Raw genomic sequence first — 19,317 nt, 5'->3', positions numbered from 1 at the left:
GAAACATGACCTCCCCCATGCTTAAAAATGCCTTCCATTTTTAAATTTTTTTATTGCAGTGACTAATTCAACATTGTATATACAAATATGACATTTATGTATAGTAATTGTATTTCTTAATCCTCCTCACTAGGGTGACCAGTGATGAGAAGTTATTCAGTTCTATTTATGTGGCTATTAGTGTTTTTTCATTGATCTCTTGAAAGTAGAATAAAAATAGGAAATAGTTTTGAAAGAAACCCACGTAGGCACAACTTAATCTTTGGTTCTAGCCTATTTAGAATACGACGCACTCTATTTCTCTTACTGATATCGTATATCGCCACTTCACTATCATATATTCAAAATTTTGGATCTAGAAAAACGCCCACATCGCATTTCTGTGTTCTTCTTTAATCAAAACCTCATAAGTAGGATTTTGTGTAGGTTCCTTTTTATTCAACAGTTCGATAAAACTGATAAAAAACCAAAGTTTATGTTATAAGCAATTATGCGTGGGTGTTGTAATCGGCCATCGCCATCTTTATTTCTCAGAAATTTTTGTAAAAAAAGTCAAATAAATGGTGTCATTCATTCGCATGAACTCTGGCTGTTTGCAAACTTCATACTAAACCCATAGAAAAAATGGTTCAAAGATTTCCAAAAACAGGTCTCTCTGATTGTCTTTAACATTGAAAATGTTTGTTTTTGAAAGGCGAAAGAAAATATTTTTGTATTACTTTCAGCTTCCTAAATCCTTTCACAAATCCTAAAACTATAATATCCCGTGATTTTTTTATGGGTCTGTACTGGTAAGATGATAAAATGCATGAAAAATTGATAGTTGATTGAATGAAATTATTGAATTTGAATTTTTTATGCACGTACCGCAAAAGGGTTCCATTTGCTTGAGTCAGTGAGACTACGGCATCTCCCAGTAGGCTAATGGTATTAGGAAAGGAAAAGAGATGGGGAAGAGGAAGTTTGGAAGGTACCCGACCATTCAGATCTGGTCACCAAATATAGCTAAACCCATTTAAAGCTATGTTTCGATTTAGAATTGTAGTCAAGTATCTCTCTTGAACGGAGTTAACATTCTGGAGCATGCGAAAGTTTAATTTATTATATTATTTTAAATGAAGTAGTGAAATAAAAAAAAAATATTGAAAAAACATAAAATTTAGTTGCACACGCCGCGATTTGAACCCACCGACTCTGGATCTGTAGGCAAGGATCGTAACCACTCGCCACGGAAGCCGTCAAGATTTAATCAATAGTTTATTCATTCCGTGCTGCGCATTCGGATGAGACGCTCGTTCCTTGAAAGCTGAAGTTGAAGTACCCACTCGAACTCGAATATTATCAAGCATGGAGTTTCTCCTCCAAGGACGAAATGCCATAGTGACCGGAGGCGCTTCAGGAATTGGCTTGTCCTGTGTGAAGGAGCTTCTGAAAGCGGGTGTTTCAGTACGTATATTGTTCTCATTTTTATCTGCTGTATTAATTCTAAAATGATTGCATAATAATTACTAGTATCAGGGTCGGATTAAGTCCCTTTAATATATTGGTACAATCACATATTATCGTATACTTATTTAAAAATAATTATTTCGGTGGTTTCTCCGTGTCTTATTGTCTTGTGTCTCTATTTCTGTGTCTCTGTGTCTCAGGTAAACGATAAAGTAAGTACCAACATAATTTTTATTTTGAATTATATTCTACATTTGAACGTATTTCTTTTGTCAAAATCTTTGACAGAAATGTCGAAATTTTTCAAGTTTATGAACATGTTCAGTCAAAAGGTGAATTTACTATCGTCTTTTGAGAAACAATGATCCGAGACGAATGTAAATAGATCCACAAATACTACAATCATATTATCCTGTTATTTTTATGAAGTAATGAAGAGTAGACTGTTATCAAGAGTCTGCGCTAGGAATATCGTAAAATTATTTAAATAAAAATATATATTGCATCCAAAATATACATAGGTACATATAATAACTATCGCTAATTATTCGGAATCGCTGGACAAGGATTATATGAAATATTTTTAAATAAAACCTTCTGATTTACCTTAATTACTATAAAAGGAATCTGACTGCATTTATGATATTTATAATTTTAGCATTTCAATTTTTAATTACGTAAATCGAATATTTACTTTCGTTGTATGGGATGACAGCTGTAATGGCTTGAATGGTTTCTGTTGATAACATTTTCTTTGGGTAAGCTTCGGTTTATGGGTGAAATTCCTAAAAATTAAAACTAGTTATTTTTATACTAACTTTGGGCCGGGGAATCCGAATCTGGAAGAATTAGGTGGCGGCAAGCAATATTAACTGAATTACACGACTTTAAAATTTCGACGCACAAACAATTTAACTGGCCATTTTGAACGCTTTCTGACAATAAAACTAGTTATCTTTATACATCTTTATACTAACTTTGGGCCGGGGAATCCGAATCCGAAAGAATTAGGTTGGGGCAAGCAATATAAACTGAAATACATGACTTAAAAATTTTAGATGCAAACAATATATAACGCAATGGTCGATGCGTTTTTTTTGACAATAAATCCATAGAAAAATAACCAAAGATATATCAAATTAAGTGTTGCTAGTAAGCAATAATATCAATAACGTAAAATAACATGTTTATAATTTCAGTAATATTTCATATTCAAACAGTTAGATTTAGGTTTATTATCACGAAAGGTAAGTTTTTATGTCGGGGGAGACGAAAAAATATGCATTTTATATTTTAATTTTGCTAACATTATTTCATTTACGTAAAGTATTCAGATACATTTTATTCACTTTTGTATCACAAACCATGTTACACAAACCTAGCGTAGCCGCTAAACTACTTCAAAACTGGGATGTTTTCTTGCCTTGACGCGAGTAGGCGCTACGAAGGGGGCACTTTCTTTTCTATCACAAACCATGTTACACAAACCTAGCGTAGCCGCTAAACTACTTGAAAACTGAAATACTTACGTAATTGAAATAATGTTAGCAAAATTAAAATATAAAATGCATATTTTTTCGTCTCCCCCGACATAAAAACTCACCTTTCGTGATAATAAACCTAAATCTAACTATTTGAATAAGAAATATTACTGAAATTATAAACATGTTATTTTACGTTATTGATATTATTGCTTACTAGCAACACTTAATTTTATATATCTTTGGTTATTTTTCTATGGATTTATTGTCAAAAAAACGCATCGACATGGCGTTGTATATTGTTTGCATCTAAAATTTTTAAGTCATGTATTTCAGTTTATATTGCTTGCCCCAACCTAATTCTTTCGGATTCGGATTCCCCGGCCCAAAGTTAGTATAAAGATAACTAGTTTTATTGTCAGAAAGCGTTCAAAATGGCCAGTTAAATTGTTTGTGCGTCGAAATTTTAAAGTCGTGTAATTCAGTTAATATTGCTTGCCGCCACCTAATTCTTCCAGATTCGGATTCCCCGGCCCAAAGTTAGTATAAAAATAACTAGTTTTAATTTTTAGGAATTTCACCCATAAACCGAATATATTCCTAGGTTAGGTTCGATTATTATAGGTTAGGTTGAATTATTATAGGTTAGGTTAGGTTAGGTTGGATTATTATAGGTTAGGTTAGGTTAGGTTGGATTATTGTATGTTAGGTTCGATTATTATAGATTATGTTGGATTATTATTAGGATATAGGTTAGGTAAGGTTAGGTTGGATTATTATAGGTTAGGTTAGGTTGGATTATTATCGGTTAGGTTAGGTTAGGTTGGATTATTATCGGTTAGCTTAGGTTAGGTTGGATTATTATTAGGATATAGGTTAGGTTGGATCATTATAGGTTAGGTTAGGATATAGGTTAGGTTAGGATTTAGGTTAGGTTAGTTTAGGTTTGATTATTATAGGTTAGATTACTATAGTTTCGTTAAATAAAACTATAATTATAATAATACCTAAATATAAACAATTTAAGTTTTTTAAGTAACAAAAAAATATACTATTTTTCGAGTTTGGCCAAAACAGGACCTAACTAGAATTTGCATTCAGAAATGATTCAAATTCTAGACACTCGTATCAGGAATACCAACAAGAGAAAATGTCATCAACAGAAATCATTCCAGCTGTCATCCCATACAACGAAAGTGAATTTTCGATTTACGTAATTAAAAATTAAAATGCTAAAATTAAAAATATCCCAAATGCAGTCAGATTCCTTTTATAGTAATTAAGGTAAATCAGAAGGTTTTATTTAAAAATATTTCATATAATCCTTGTCCAGCGATTCCGAATAATTACAATAATAACTATCAAACTAAATATTATAATAACTATCCATTTACATTGTTTTCATTACTTCGGTAGTAAGTACTCGTAGGTACCTTAGTTTTATTTATTGCTTGATCCTTCTTGATCTATTTAACATTGACTGGCACTTTATGATTGCAGTAATTCATTTAACATTAAGTGTACTCGTATATTGACGATAATGATTCATGTTATATCTGTGCTGAGGTCACTAGTAGCGGCCAATTATATTCTAGAGTAGTGTTGGTTATAAAACAAATGTGGTTTTCATTCCTTGCCATATTGCTTATTGTATGCGTGGATAACACAACGTTTGTATGCTATGTATGTTGATGAGGAATGCTCAAACAGACGAGCCAGTGAACCCAGTTTTATGTTGGGGGGGCTTAAGATCACAGGGGCCTAACTACAAAAACTGGTGTTTTGAGTATGGTTTGGGTAATGCCATAATCATATTTATTATTGACACGAAACACTATCTCGTGTATACATCCGCTTAAGAAATACAGTTGGGCATATGATATCAGTTTGGCATATCAGTTGGGCATACAGGTGGGCATATGAGTATTGCAATCTATATTTGAGTTTATCTTAAAACTATGCTTTTGTAGATAGGCCTCTGTGATCCTAAACCCCCGTGCTCAAGGCGGGAGTAAGTTTGGCAAAAATAGATATAAAGGATTGTGTGCATTTTTGTTATACTGTTTTGTAAAAACCTCACTACGAGAACTCGTGTTGAAGTATCCAATGTTTTAGTTCATGCCTAGTTCACATGAGGAAAGGACATTATTGTATTGTCCCAGCTCCGGGCCCATTGTCCAAATGTGGACCATTTATGTACTGTATTCAATTGAGACATGAAGCGAAAAAATAGGTTCCGCATTTTGATCTCCAATTGATTTCCCATTCTCCCAAATCTCTAACTAAAACTATTGAATTTGTCTGATCTACGCGCATCGCTTGTCGCGTTCTAATAGTGGAACAAGTTTGACGACATATTTTAGTACGCAGTAGCGCATCTAATTGTAGCTGTATGGTAAAAGATGTTTAGAGGACAGGACAATGAACCAAAGTATTATCGTAGATATAAACGGGTAGGATACAGGGCCGTATTTGTACTTTTCTCAAGTATAGGCCACTTCGTTTGCGCCGCCCCCTACCCCCTTCTTGGAAATTGCCACCGATAATATCAATCATAAAAAAAAAAAAAAAAACACTTTTAGGCTGCCATTAGGTGACACACCATTTTCAAAATAAATATTCAAATGTAGGATGTAGGTATTCAAAAATAAAATAAACAAACGAATTAGTACAATTTATATTAATTAGTAAAATTTAATAACAAGAATTACAATTTTTTTCGGGTTTTTTTATTGACAAAATCATCTATAATATCTTCATAGCTTATAGTATTCATTAAGTCTGCTTCAATGCTCAGAAGAGCCAAAGAGTGTAATGATCTGCCCTTTCTACTTCAAACTTTTCCTTCTCTTCTTTCTACGATAATTTTCCTTAAGTCCCGTAGGTAACTTTTCCATAAGGCTTTGGTTATATATATATCCGGGGAGGGAAGGTCCTCCCTGCCGTCTTTTCTTTATTACACACCCCTTCAAGAGTGTACATCCTAGTTTGTCTACGTGACGTACGACCTTGAACGTACTCATTTCACGTGACGGTTCAGTATAAAAAGGCTTCACCGAACGTTGTGTTGGTTTTTTGTTTCTCGGTTTAGGAACCTAGTTATTTATGTATGTGTGGTATCCCTTGGTTCTTTTGAGATAGAGTGAGTTGAATCCATTACCGCTGTGTTTTAAAACCATTTTATAAACCTTATCTTCTAAGTCGCCTGCTCCCCCCCCACTAGCTACTCGATTCTACCTATCGTAGGGTAATGTGAATATAATAAAGTGTTCGATTTTATATATGTGATATACATACGATAAGTTTATGGTGTTAGTTGTCGACGCCATCCATGTATATATTTTGGGAGGGGAAGGAGAGGAAAGGAAATGAATTTTTTTTTTCAAGCTAAGATTGACTCCTCCTCTTACCAAACAAAACTGATGGATGATAATTTGAGCAAGGCGATCGATATCTGCGTGTCTGGATATCACAACCGGCCGGGTCTCCCCTTGTTCCAAATCGGCAACCTTCACGCCAGAATAAAGAAAACCAGGTCTCATCACCAATTTCAGAATTGCCCCAATCTCAAACACCTCCAGGAAAATCTACTTTACTGAGTGTAGAAGGGGAAAACCATGACATCCCTTGTCACGAATCTAGTCGCGAAAATGTGACACGCAAGGTCCTAAGTTACGTGCCACCTCCAGAAAACGTTGTAACTCCCACGCCGTCGGGGATTTACATCCCTTTCTAGGTCAATACATAGATAACACACGACGATCTTGTCGACATTTAGCCCGCTTTTTAACGATAGGTTGTGTGCCTACCCATTCAGCCAATTATCATGTGAGATATATGTAAGGTCTACTCGAAATGCCAAATTTAGGATGAGGACTGTCTGTATTTTAATATTCGGTTCTAGTAATTATTTTATGAGGTTACTAGCATCCTCGTGTATTAGGTATGGGTAACTCCTACTGAATACCTATCCTCTCAGGTAGGTATAAACGGATAATTGGTTTGATTTTTGCATTTAATTTAAAGAGGCTGCCTACCTCTCGAAAGGTACCTGTTGAGAAAAGTTGTTCGGTTGGTAGTTTTATTTCGGAGATTACCATCTCCCTCTTTTGACTTTAGATTTGTTTTTGTGCATCCCAATTCGTAACTTAGAAAGTCAAACAATAGATGAAAAGTATTAAATTAGAAAGTCAAATAACAGAAGAAAAGTTTTCATTTTGTTCCGTCTGGTTGCATCCGATCGCTTTCAATTTGGGACGGCATACGCTAGCAAAACTTCCCCTTTGACTGACTGTACACCGCGCCTTGTCTTATATATGAAAAGGTCGTTGACTCGTCTCTCGCTCACAGCTGATTGACGGTTCGCCTAGCACATCCCTGTTAATGATAACATTATTTGGGCGGCAGGTGTCGTAAACTTAGTTCCTGTACCTCGGTCGTATCCGTCTTTTAAAAAGGTCCTCTGAAATTTAATAAATAATATAAAAAACTCACCCAGTTAGGCACCTCTCAATCTCAGCGTGAAGCTTACCTGGTTACACTATATAGCTAAATCACTTTAATTTTCGACCTCCTCCCTACGCATATAAAAGGGTAATTAAATATTCCTGTAAATAAAATTGTACCTCCCTAATCTGTTAGGATTCGAACCCACAGTTAATAATCTATTTGATTCTCTGGTTTTCGGTCTCCGTGGATAGAATGCCATCTCGCCAAATCAATAACTTAGCCCGATTAAACACTTCCTGCCTTTAAGTACATTCACTCTGTTTTAAAAACGCAATCATTATTTTATTATTTTCATGTTTTTAAGACAAGCAATCTAGTTCGAACTGTATACGAAATCACGTTTAAATCAACACAACTTTATAACACAATCGCGATTGCACAACACCTGGCGCCCCTGAGGTGGGTTTTTACAAAACGGCGCTCTACAAATTATCCAATTATTATTATTGTCATTATTATTAATTGTTTTCTCACTGAGTCGAACCACTTTCACTTCACACAAACACCGGATCAATAATCTTTCACTTTAATTCAATATTCCGCAATATTCTCTAATACCATTTGAATTCAATAATTAACTGTAATTTCAAACAACACTTCTGATTTGTATCCATTTCTCGGGGCTGTCAATGCACCCAAGTTCAAAACTCGACTGTCCCTCCGGTCTCTCCTTTCCCGTGGGAATCTGTTTACTCCAGGCCTGTCTGTCAATAAATCTTCCGTCGTTGTCTAAACAAAAAATTTTTTTGAGCACGTTCGTTTATTATTTATCGTTTATTTTTGTGGATATTCAAAACATCACAAGAGTTAAGTTTTTCTTGCGACAGTGAAGACCTTTGGTAATTTTTCACACGCTTTAAACAGGAAAAACTCCTTTCTCCAGAACAATTTGTAGCCGGTGTGCAAAGTGCGATGCGGAGAGCTATATCCAAGTTTGGATAAACATTACACAGAGATTGTTTCCTCAAAAACTTAAAAAGATTCAGTAATGATGTCGATTCAGGTTTCTCTTCCGTCTTATTAGAGGAAATGTGACTACAAAAGTGTACACATTCCTGAACTAAATCGTCTTCTAAATCATTAAAGTAATATTGCACAAGAGACTGAGCTTTTTCTGAGACTCTTTGTGCTGAAAGTTCACTCATTCTTGTTAAAAATGAAAATTTTTCTTTAAAGATTATATATGCACCATGTCTTCTCTCTAATTCAGCTCTCAGTCTGTCCAGAATTACCAAAAAGGTGTTGACTCTGAAAGAGTCTCTGGAGGTTGTTTCAATTTCCTCATTTGATGCTTCGTCTATGAAGTTTTTTCTCTTAGGGTTCCTCTTACTCTTAATGTCGCTATTGATATTGCTTAAGTGCGATATTGCTTAAGTGCGCTCATTTCAATTGCACTTTTTTCGAAAAAATCAAATTTTTCTCGCTCTGCTATTGTAAATTCGAGAAGAGATCCATAAAGATCAGATACCGTCAGTACATCAACAGATGAGTTCTGAATCTGAGCACTCACCTTATTTAATCTGTCCAAAATAGCATTCCAAAATACGATCATAAATGCCGTTTCCAGTTTTTCCAATTTAAGGCGAATTCCCTTTGCTTCAATTCGTGGGATGGGTTTCTGTGTAGCGTCATTTTCAATCATTTTTAAAACCGTAAGTACTTCATCCCAGGAATCTCTTACACTTTGACAGGCATCTGCTCTTGCTGACCAATGTGTGAGGTTTACTCTCTTCAGCGTTTTTCGTTTTCCTATTTCATTAGCCAATTTTTTCCAACGATCGGTTGACTTCACAAAGAAAGTATATACCTCTTCCAGCAACATGAAGAAGTGACAGGCTTCTGTACAAGACTCAGCGGCCGAGGTTCCCACCAAATTTACCGAATGAGCTGCACAAGGGACGAACATGGCAAGTGGTGCTTGTTCTTGAATTTTGGCTTGTAAACCATTATAAATTCCTGACATGTTCGAGGCATTATCATATGACTGACCCCGGCAGTCTTCTAGATTTATGTTTAACTTTTCTAGCTCTAAAGTAATGGCATCAAACATATCTTGAGCCTTGTGTCCTACAGAAGGTAAGAATTTAAGAAATCTCTCACATGGCTCTCCATTATTTAAAACATATCTAATCACAAGTGTCAGTTGATCTACGTGTGCTGAATCCGGTGTAGAGTCTACAATTAAAGAAAAGTATTTCGCTTCTTTTATCTCATCACTAATGCATTTCAGTACTTTCTCAGCCATTAAGCAAATGAACTCGTCGCAGACAGTTTTTGATAGATAGCTAGTAGTTCCAGATCCTTGGTTTGCATGTCTTTCAATATGCTTGGCTAAAAATGGATCAAACTCTGCTATTAATTCAAGTAGCATTATGTAATTCCCACTGTGCGGGTCACCAAATTTTTCATTACTTCCTCTGAAAGCGAGACCTCTTGATGCCAATCCTCTCATTACAGCAACGACCCTCTTTAAAATGTTCTTCCAATAAGCAAATTCCTCGTTTAGTTGGGCAGTTAGTGAAGATTGAATACAACCGTGAATCAAACCTCTAGATTTTTTTTTTTTTTTTTTTTTTTTTTTTTTTTTTTTTTTTTTTTTTTTTTTTTTTTTTTTTTTTTTTTTATAAATTTAATTTAGATTAAATTTGATAATATTATTATTAAGTTCTGCAAGTGTAACGAACTGCAAATAATAATATTATCAAATTTAATCTAAATTAAATTTATAAAAAAATTAAATGGAGTTCTACGAATTAAACACAAAAACAATAAATAAACCTCTAGATCTTAAAGCGAGAATACAGGACTTATGATTTGGAGAGTTTTCGTGTTGAGCTACTCGAATTTCTGCATTTTTCCAATCATTGAAACCTTGCTGGTCAAATTGGGTCCTGTTCTCAATAGATCCAAATGCCAAACAGGGTCCGCAGAATACGGAGCCTTTGTTTTCCGAATAGACAAGCCAATTCCTTTCTTTTACTTCATTATTTTTCATTTTTCTGAAAAATAGATTTTTTTGTAAATAACGGCGATGATCGGAATACATTCTCCCACTTTTTGTGAAATCATAGGACTTGTTTTGTTCGAAACCATTTCTTGCAATAATGTCTCTCGTCCAATCGTTTATTTCCCATAAGGCTGGATCTTTGTTCAGTTTTGTGGTTGATTGTATTTCAGTAGTTTTCGCGACAAGAGACACTTCTTCACAGCGTGACCTCAAATTCCTGCCACTTGTTGAAGGTATTTCACTGTCAGAAATGTCGGAATCACAAGGACGAACAGGTTTTACTAAACATGGCTGATCTGACTGATTGAGATGATGCATACTCGTCAGCTCAATTGGAATACCAGTACCTTGATCTTCCTTATTACTACTACTCCCACTCCCCGAGTTCTCTTGTGAAATACTTAATGAGTCGTTGCTGTTTTCACTTTTAAAAAAAGTTTCTATTTTCCTGATTTTCTGAAAAGCATGTTGTTGTTCATCTTTTTTTAATTTTGATATCTTTCTGTACTCAGCACCACTCAGTCGCTTCCTTCCATCACTCATTTTTCGTCAGTATATGAATATGAAGTATTTTAAAAATCTGTTAAAAGAAAAAAATATATGTAAAACGCCGACTTTTAAAGGTTCTGGACTAGATGACGCTGTAATAAAGGTCATAGACACTCTGAATTTTAATGTTTTTTAACTTGAGTAATCTTTGTTTTTGTTAGCGAGCCGAAATCATTTAGTTAGAGTTATCTATCTAGCCCAGCAGAACCAGAATATGTAATAGTACATATTATTTATTATTGTGTTAACATACTCACCTTTCACACCCCTGTGAACAGAAACTGGAGCGTAATCAAGAACGCACTTCCACTTAACTTAAAATTCGCCAACAAACAATGTACAAAAAGTGAAATGTATTCGGTCGTTACAATCTGGTAGGATATCAAATCGAAGAAAACGTTGCGAGTTGCGACAAGTGCGATGTTTCCGAAATGTACACAAGTATACACACGAAACTGTCGCTTTGCACTGCCTGACCGGCCGGATACAGTATATTATGTGTTCGTACGGGCGGGTAGCGGGGGTGACTGTTACATCACCCGCCCCCGATCCGCCGCCACCCTTTACCCTTGCCGGCCGGGCAGTAGCATAAATATAAGTACCTATCTAACTAAAGTACTAGGAATTAGCGCCTTTAAAAAATGATATTTATCGTCTAATAGTTATAAAACTCTGTCTATCCACAGGGCCTTTTTTTGTTTATAATCGCATCCACGGCTTACCAAAGCGAGCGAGTGCCGCCCCCCTGAACTCTGCCGCCCCCCTGAACTCTGCCGCCCCTAGGCCGCGGCCTATAAGGCCTATTGACAAATCCAGGACTGGTAGGATATCTCCGCAGGAAAATGTCTTAAATCTCACCACCGCGCCCGGTTGAATTGTCTGCGTGTAAACGCACTGGCTAGGACAATAGCCGGTCGCTCTATGCGTACGTCTAGGCGCTCGGATCTTGAATTTCGGCTTGAAAATGTCTTATTTGTCAAATGAATAAATTTTGGTACACTGTTCGATTGAATTATCTTTTCGATTGATCTTTACTACGAATCGGTTTATATTATGATACGTGTGCATACGCCAGACGAACTGCCGAGCTAAAACTCAAAACATGGGAAAGGAACGAAGCAAACGAAAATGGCGCGAAACGCATCTTGCAGTTGCTTCGTTCCTTCCCCGTAATTGGTCACTCAGCTCACGTTTCAGTTTGCAAATGTATGCGTACCGAAATTATTTCGTGAATTCGCTCGTCGTCGTGTATCGTCGTCGTATGTATTTTCGAAGCGTTCCGCGTTTAAATTATGGTCGAATTGTTTTATTGTCCCATTGATATGTTAAGCGCGGTCGAGGTAGTTAACGGAGCTGGGACAGGACAAATTGTACTGTCTTCTGTATTATCATGTGAACGTGAACTCGGCATAGCCTTGCGTGGCCATACACAATGTTTTGGCTTTTCACGGCCGATGGAAAACAAAAACATTTATGTATGCACACATAAATGTGTACGTGTTTTCAAAGCATTTAGTCCCGGAGACCTGCCTTTAAAATCTATCGTATTTTATAGTACGTGTATTGCTGTGCTTTAGTTATTTTATTCATTTCAAAAATAAGTAATTTACCAATAATAAATAAATGATTGTGTGTATTGTAACATCATATATTAACACCTCCCTAAGAGAATCCGTGTTGCGGTGTTCAATAATAATAATATTTGGCTAATTTATATAACGCCGTTTTCGTGAAAAATTCACCTCAAGGGCGTTGTAAGTGTTTTGTATTATAATTGAAAAACGAAAACAGAAAAATCGGGTATTAAGGGTCGCGACCCCAAAGTTGCGGACCGCTGACTTAAAATACAGTATTGTATATATTATAAAGCGCACTTGAAGTGAAATACAAATGACCTACACAAAAGTATTAATAATTTTTATGAGAGAGCGGTCAGGAGTTCCGAGTTCCGAGTTCCGCGTTCGGCGTTCATTAGAATGTACTGATACTATAACAACAACGCACACAGCGGGCAGTCAGACCGCGGCGGTCAAAACGGAACGCCGCGTTCTAAGAGTTCTTTTGCCGCCGAGGCAGAGAACGCCAGAACGCTGCGATGTTTGAGGTTACAAACACAGAAAAGTTAATTGAATTGGTTAGGGAAAGGAGTTTGTTATACGATTTAAGTGATGTAAATTATAAAAAACGCGAAAAAAAGTCGAAGCTTGGTTTGAAATTGCTACTAGTAAATTTAAATTTTAAGTAAATTTTATTATTAGTAAATTCGCCTTGTTCTTCTCGCGTTGTGTTGATTGGGTGCACCCAATACTTTCTTTTCTTTTTAGAAGCTGTTAAGCTCCACAAGAGCAATATATTTTCACGGATGATGAACTTTCTAGTGACATGTTGCATATGCAAAGACCCAAACGAAACTAGAACGCGAGAATTTGAACGCCGCTTGTGTGCGTTGGAACTCTTGAGCGGTCAACGGTCACTAGAACGCAGAACTCTGACCGCTCTCTGTGTGCTCACGCCCTAAAAACAAATAATTTTATTGATCCTGTTAATTACACTCAAAGGCTCAATTTCATTGTTTAGGTATGTCAAAAACTATGTATAAATAATACTGTAAAAGAAGAAAAAAATCTTCCCAACCGTCGAGGGAAACAGCGTGACGATAATTTCATTAAATAATTACTGTGGCGGGTAATTCTTTTTACGGAAATTCTATGATATTTTATGAAAGTTTACAAATAATCAATTAATTTTCTAGAAATGCGCGATCTTGGATTTCAACACAGTGTTAGGAGAGAAGAGTAAGGATGAAATCTCTGCGGAATTTGGACAAGATCGAGTGATATTTGTACCATGCGACGTCAGCAACCAAGAATATTTTGGAAATGCCGTGAAGACCGTTCGAGAAAGCTTTCAATTCGAGATTTTCGTCAATAATGCGGGATTATTGGATGAAAAAAACAACTGGGAGAAACTTGTGAGAACCAACGTGGTAAGTCGTATGTTTAACGAATAATACATTTTTATTTACATAATGTAGTTTTTTATCGTTATTTAATCTAATCGACCTAACTGCAAGTCAAAAATTTAGTCTTATCGTATACTTTCAACAAAATTTAAAACTACAACGTGTAGGAACATCTGCATTAGTGTCAATATTGATATTTTTATCTTGTGTATACAAACGATAAACGCGAAATGCGTATAAAATTGTTTAGTGATTTATATTTGCTGTAGATACGTAGCAATAAAAAGTTAACCTTGTAATAAATACAATTACAAACTTACCTACCTGCTTGTAAATGCTGAACATAATGTAATCTAGAAAACGCGTACATATTTAAAAAAAAATATTGTTTTGTTTTTATATTCGTTATTTTATTTCATAATCGCTTACTTTGAACTGTTTTTACTAGTGTGTATTGATCTCACTAAAGACCATTTGTTTGACCAATCGTTAACAACGTCAAAACGTTGTCAAAAATCGACGATCAGTGCCAATTCGGTTTCTTAATATTTGAATGATCTCGGTTAAGATTTGTGACGATGTCAAATGTAACGGTGTGTCAAACATCTGACCCTTAGTTAAACAAATAACAATATTTTTTTGTTAATTTCAGAATGGTTGTATTATAGGCTGTACTCTGGCGATGGAATACATGGGAAAGAATCGTGGTGGTATCGGTGGCTGTGTGGTCAATATGTCTTCCTTATTGGGGGTGACGCCAGCCGCATGGTGTCCGATATACTCCAGCACCAAGCATGCGGTTATCGCATACACAAGGAGTTTGGGGGTATGCTACTTTCTGATACTAGTTATGGTACTTTCTGATGCTACCTATGGTACTTTCTGATACTAGCTATGGTACTTTCTGATACTAGCTATGGTACTTTCTAATGCCATCGAATACGTAGAGTATTTGCTAGAAACTCACCGCTCTTGCCTTGATTTTGTGGTATTTTAAACCTTAAATAAAGCTGGTAGCATACAAATAAATTTTATTCGCTTGACAAGGAAATGATGTATCTTAAATATATTCTAGCTTGTCGTTGCATCACTTGAAAACATTGTTTTTTTTTCTCTTAATGTTAGAATTTTTTCTTTTTCTGATTATTCTATTTCAAATTTTCGTTTTGAGAGTCGCTAATGTTGTCTTCAATGATTCAGTATTACAATTTGAAGTTTTACTCATTAGGTTATTCCAATAATAAAAAAGTTCTCATTATAGATTCGAAGAAAAGTCAATAAATGTTGGACATTAAAATAAAAATCGACATATTTATCCATGAAGGCCGGCATAGTCCAGTGGTAACGCATTGGACTGCCATTCCGAAGGTCGCGGGTTCGAACCCGGCGTGCGCAAATAAATTTTATTTGATTAATTTGTGTTATTTCACAATTAATTAATTAAAATAAAATAATATATAGTATATTTGCGGCACGTTCCAGAGTGGAAGATACTACCAGTATCGCCCTGGTGTAAGACCACCATTCAGAATTGAAACGTTGCTCCAAATGGCTTTAACCGTGTTTAGTGACTAGATCTGAATAGCCAGGTACTTCCCCACCTTCCTCTTTCCCTTCCCCACTTACCTTCAGCCTCACAACATCCCCCAATTGGGGATGCCATAGTCTCACTGGCTCCAGACGGGAGCAGTTGGGACTCTTGTGAGGTATTCACTATAAAAAAAAAGACACCTTACCTCGATTGCATATGGTTCGGGAAAGAACTTTGCAATCATACATAAAAAGATAGCGGCCATTAAAAAATATGCGTTGAGAAAATGAAGACAATGTGGTTGTGGTTCTTAGTCGAAGATACAGTTAAATTTTACCAAAGAGGATAGGGTCGAATTAACTCAGTGGTAAAACAAAGCCCCGACAAGGTTTCTAGGTGCAAACGAATCTCTTTCTTGTTTTTTGTATTTCAGATTTTCGATTCAATTCAAACAGTCGATAGTATTGATTGGAAACATGATATATAAATTTATATTTAACGAACTCTAAGCAGAATTCTTGCCTGAACAGACTATGCTATAGTTAAAATAGCGTATTATCCAAGATTGATATTTTCAGTTGCGAACTTACCAAATACTGGTTTGTGAATAATGTTTATGTCTCCATTGTTTATATCTCTATTCTGATTTCATTTATATCTACAACCTCTCTCTTGTTTTTTTTTTTTATCTTTTGTTTTGTAAATTTTTCGTTTTAAATAATCTTTTGCTTTAAATGTATTGTTTTGTAAATTTTTCGTTTTAAATAATCTTTTGTTTTGTATAATTTTTTTAATTCATATTCCTTTCTTAAAAATTTAATTTACTTATTCTATATTATGCTGTCTCAGTAGAGGTAGTCACAAGGAGGAAATCCATAATTAGTTTTATTTTGGCTATACAATACTTATGTACATCTCGGCATGTTAGCTGACACACTAAGGGTTAACAGCCCTCCTCACTGCTGCCAAATCCACGCAAAAGTATCTTGCAACTCAATCGAAGATTTAAGCCTTTTTAAAGGTCTGACATTCAGTCTTAAAAAAGTCTCCGGCACCAAAGGCTTTTTTAACTCTCTGTTAAAAAACACAAAAAAATGAAATGTTCATATGACAAAATATTTTTTTTTTGGTTCCGTATGTGATGTAGATTAACCAGTTTTCCTCTCGTGCTACGAGATTTTGGACGCCGTTTATAAGATACATTTTATCTTGTAGGGACCAATTTACTGGAAAAAGACCGGAGTGAGAGTGTTGTCTCTATGTCCTGGACCGACCACAACCACCAGTCCCGTCGGAGCTAATATTGAAGATGGAGACGAAGATCTGAATAAAGACATGCAGCAGATGCTTCAAGAACATGGAAACTTTCAAGAGTAAGTATAGCATTTGACCTTCTGTTATATTTAGTTTTAATTTAATTACCTATATTTTTTATATGTAAGAGAAATATTTAGAACACAGCTGAACTTTGATGCCACTAAACACATGTATATTATTTCGAGTTTGCCTCAGTCATTTGGATTCCTCAATATCAAACATACATTGATCGTATTGAAAATATCCAATCCAAATTTATTAAACACCTATCGTATCGCTTTGACCCTACCGCTTTATATAAACGCAGAGAAATTTCTGATGCCCTATTCTTATAAAAAATCGTGAACAGTCTTGTTGATTCATCATTCAGCTAGAAAAGATTGCATTTCGTTGCCCTGAACACAACACCAGATCGAACGACTTATTTAGAACACCACACTGTAAAGCCAAATATGTGCAAAACTCTTTAATAGGACGTATCTGTAAAACTCACAATGCCTCTAGAGATGTAGACATTTTCAAGTGTAACTTGAAAACATATAAAATGCAACTTACTAAACTGATAACTTAATTTTTTATTTTGTGAAATAATCCTATCATCTTAGTTTATTTTATTGTTTTCATTATAATCATGCGAAAACTGTATTACTATTAAATGTCTTTAATTGTTTTTATAACATTTTATAATTCCTTATAATGTTTATTCTTTATATTTCTTTGTCATTTATAAATATTGTAAAGGTGCAAATATTGAATCAACGACTAGAATTAATGGAACATTATTGGTCTAGTATTGTAAATAATTGCTGTTTATGCTAAATATATAAATGACTCTTTGTTTCCTAAATAAAATAAAATAAAAATAAAATATTAAATTCACCACATTTATATCACATTTTCTTATCAAACAATCATTCAAATAGTCGAAACAGTTTGTAATAGATATCAAACACCATTCCACGACGATTGATGCCCCGACAGTTGCACCCCCCACGGAAGTTGATCCTCCGGATAATTGCCAGTTGATACATCGGACACTTGATCCCAAAGGATTAGTTCTATACCTATTATTAAAAATAATGCTATGTCTATACGCTATACCTACAAACAAAAAATATAACTAAGTGTCTCAGAAGGTGTAGTGAGGTGCAGAGAGGATATGCTGCCGTATAAAAAACGTAGATTTGCTTGTATATACCGGCGTTTTGAGGTATAAAAGGTCAACAAAAATGTTTGTTTAGCGGATTTTCAGTAAAGTTCGCCTGCAGTTTATCGACTTTTTTTATAGGACCATATATATTATCCTTTCTGCATACTTACGTTACCAATGAGGAATTAAATCAGAAATAATACTTTGATCTATGGGATCAACTGTAAAGGGATCCACTGTCCGTGAGATCAACTTTCCGGGGGATCAACTGTCGGGGGAACAATTGTCGAGGGATCAAGAGTCGGGTCATCATCAAATACGGAAATAAATAAATTCAAAAACAAATTCCTGAATTAAAATTGTCGCCAAGAATGCAAAAGTCAAAACATAACAATATGAGAAAAAATATCCATATTAGATAAAATCAATATTAAAAAAAAAATGTGTAAGTTAATTTTGATTCATGTTTTAAGACTGTTAAGTTTTATCATTGTAACTTCTTTTTGCTTGTATTTTTTTATAAATGTATTGCTTTTGAATACTACAATAACGATGTGTTGGTTATTGCAGATCGGAAGCAGTGGCAAAAGCGCTGGTTACCATAATAAAATCAGGAGAAAATGGGTCTATATGGGCTGCAACTGGAGGAAAACCGGCTTACGAGTTGGAAATACCAGACTTGGAAGGACTGAGAAAGAAGAAAGTTTAATAACAAATATCATAATTTTAGGTAGTCAGAAATTTAACTTACTAAATTTCTTTTAATTTTGGTGTAAAAATTGAAAATAATTTGAAATAAAACATTGAACATTAAATTTATAAAATATTTCTACTGATTTAGCCTGCATAACGAGTATAGGCTGAAATCATAGACAATAAAATTAAAAGACGAAGTATTCTCGAACCCTCCCAGTGCCAACAATATGGTCATGTCGTTTGCCTCTAGCTCTTCGAAATGTTACCCAGATTTCATGTACGAGCAAGTCTATTAATTTGGATGTCTATAGCTGAAATAATAATTGGGCTTTCAATAAAGTTACTTAGAATTTATATAAACATCACGAATCGACACGATCTATATATGTATAAATGACCTTCTATGTGGTACTAAATGACCTTCTTTTGATTAGAACAGGTACAGGGTGCAGCAAAACAGACAGTGTAGTTTTGAAGGGCCGGTACATCCCGTGTGGTGTGAGGTAGGAACCTGGGAGAAATCTCATTATGTCAGGAAGGTCATGTAGTTTTTAGTCGTTACCGTGGTTTGGACCGGACAACACCGGAGATTCGCTGTCCGTACGTATCTTGCAAATGGCCGTTCTTTCATCGCCACCCAGCGGGCCTTCCAGTTGCAATTTACGA

At 35.2% G+C, this 19,317-nt stretch overlaps 2 protein-coding genes across 4 annotated transcripts in view; one reads left to right on the top strand and one right to left on the bottom strand.

Moving 5' to 3' along the window:
- Positions 1 to 18,722, top strand: part of LOC149421499 (uncharacterized) — a 35,496-nt gene extending 16,774 nt beyond the window's left edge. Inside the window, exons 6-10 of the mRNA XM_089634680.1 lie at positions 1,289 to 1,446; positions 13,748 to 13,981; positions 14,610 to 14,783; positions 16,704 to 16,861; positions 18,526 to 18,722. Of these exons, the coding sequence (XP_089490806.1) occupies positions 1,289 to 1,446; positions 13,748 to 13,981; positions 14,610 to 14,783; positions 16,704 to 16,861; positions 18,526 to 18,664 (863 nt within the window). The 3' untranslated portion in view covers positions 18,665 to 18,722. The remainder of the gene's footprint in view (positions 1 to 1,288; positions 1,447 to 13,747; positions 13,982 to 14,609; positions 14,784 to 16,703; positions 16,862 to 18,525) is intronic.
- LOC149421495 (glycine receptor subunit alpha-4-like) overlaps positions 1 to 19,317 on the bottom strand; it is a 222,397-nt gene that overhangs the window by 126,559 nt on the left and 76,521 nt on the right. The window lies entirely within an intron of this gene.

The sequence above is a fragment of the Hesperophylax consimilis genome, chromosome 8, assembly GCF_061612785.1.
Source record: "Hesperophylax consimilis isolate HC1 chromosome 8, BYU_Hcon_1.0, whole genome shotgun sequence".
In the NCBI taxonomy this organism is placed as follows: domain Eukaryota; kingdom Metazoa; phylum Arthropoda; class Insecta; order Trichoptera; family Limnephilidae; genus Hesperophylax; species Hesperophylax consimilis.
This window is presented reverse-complemented; position numbering and strand designations above follow the sequence as displayed.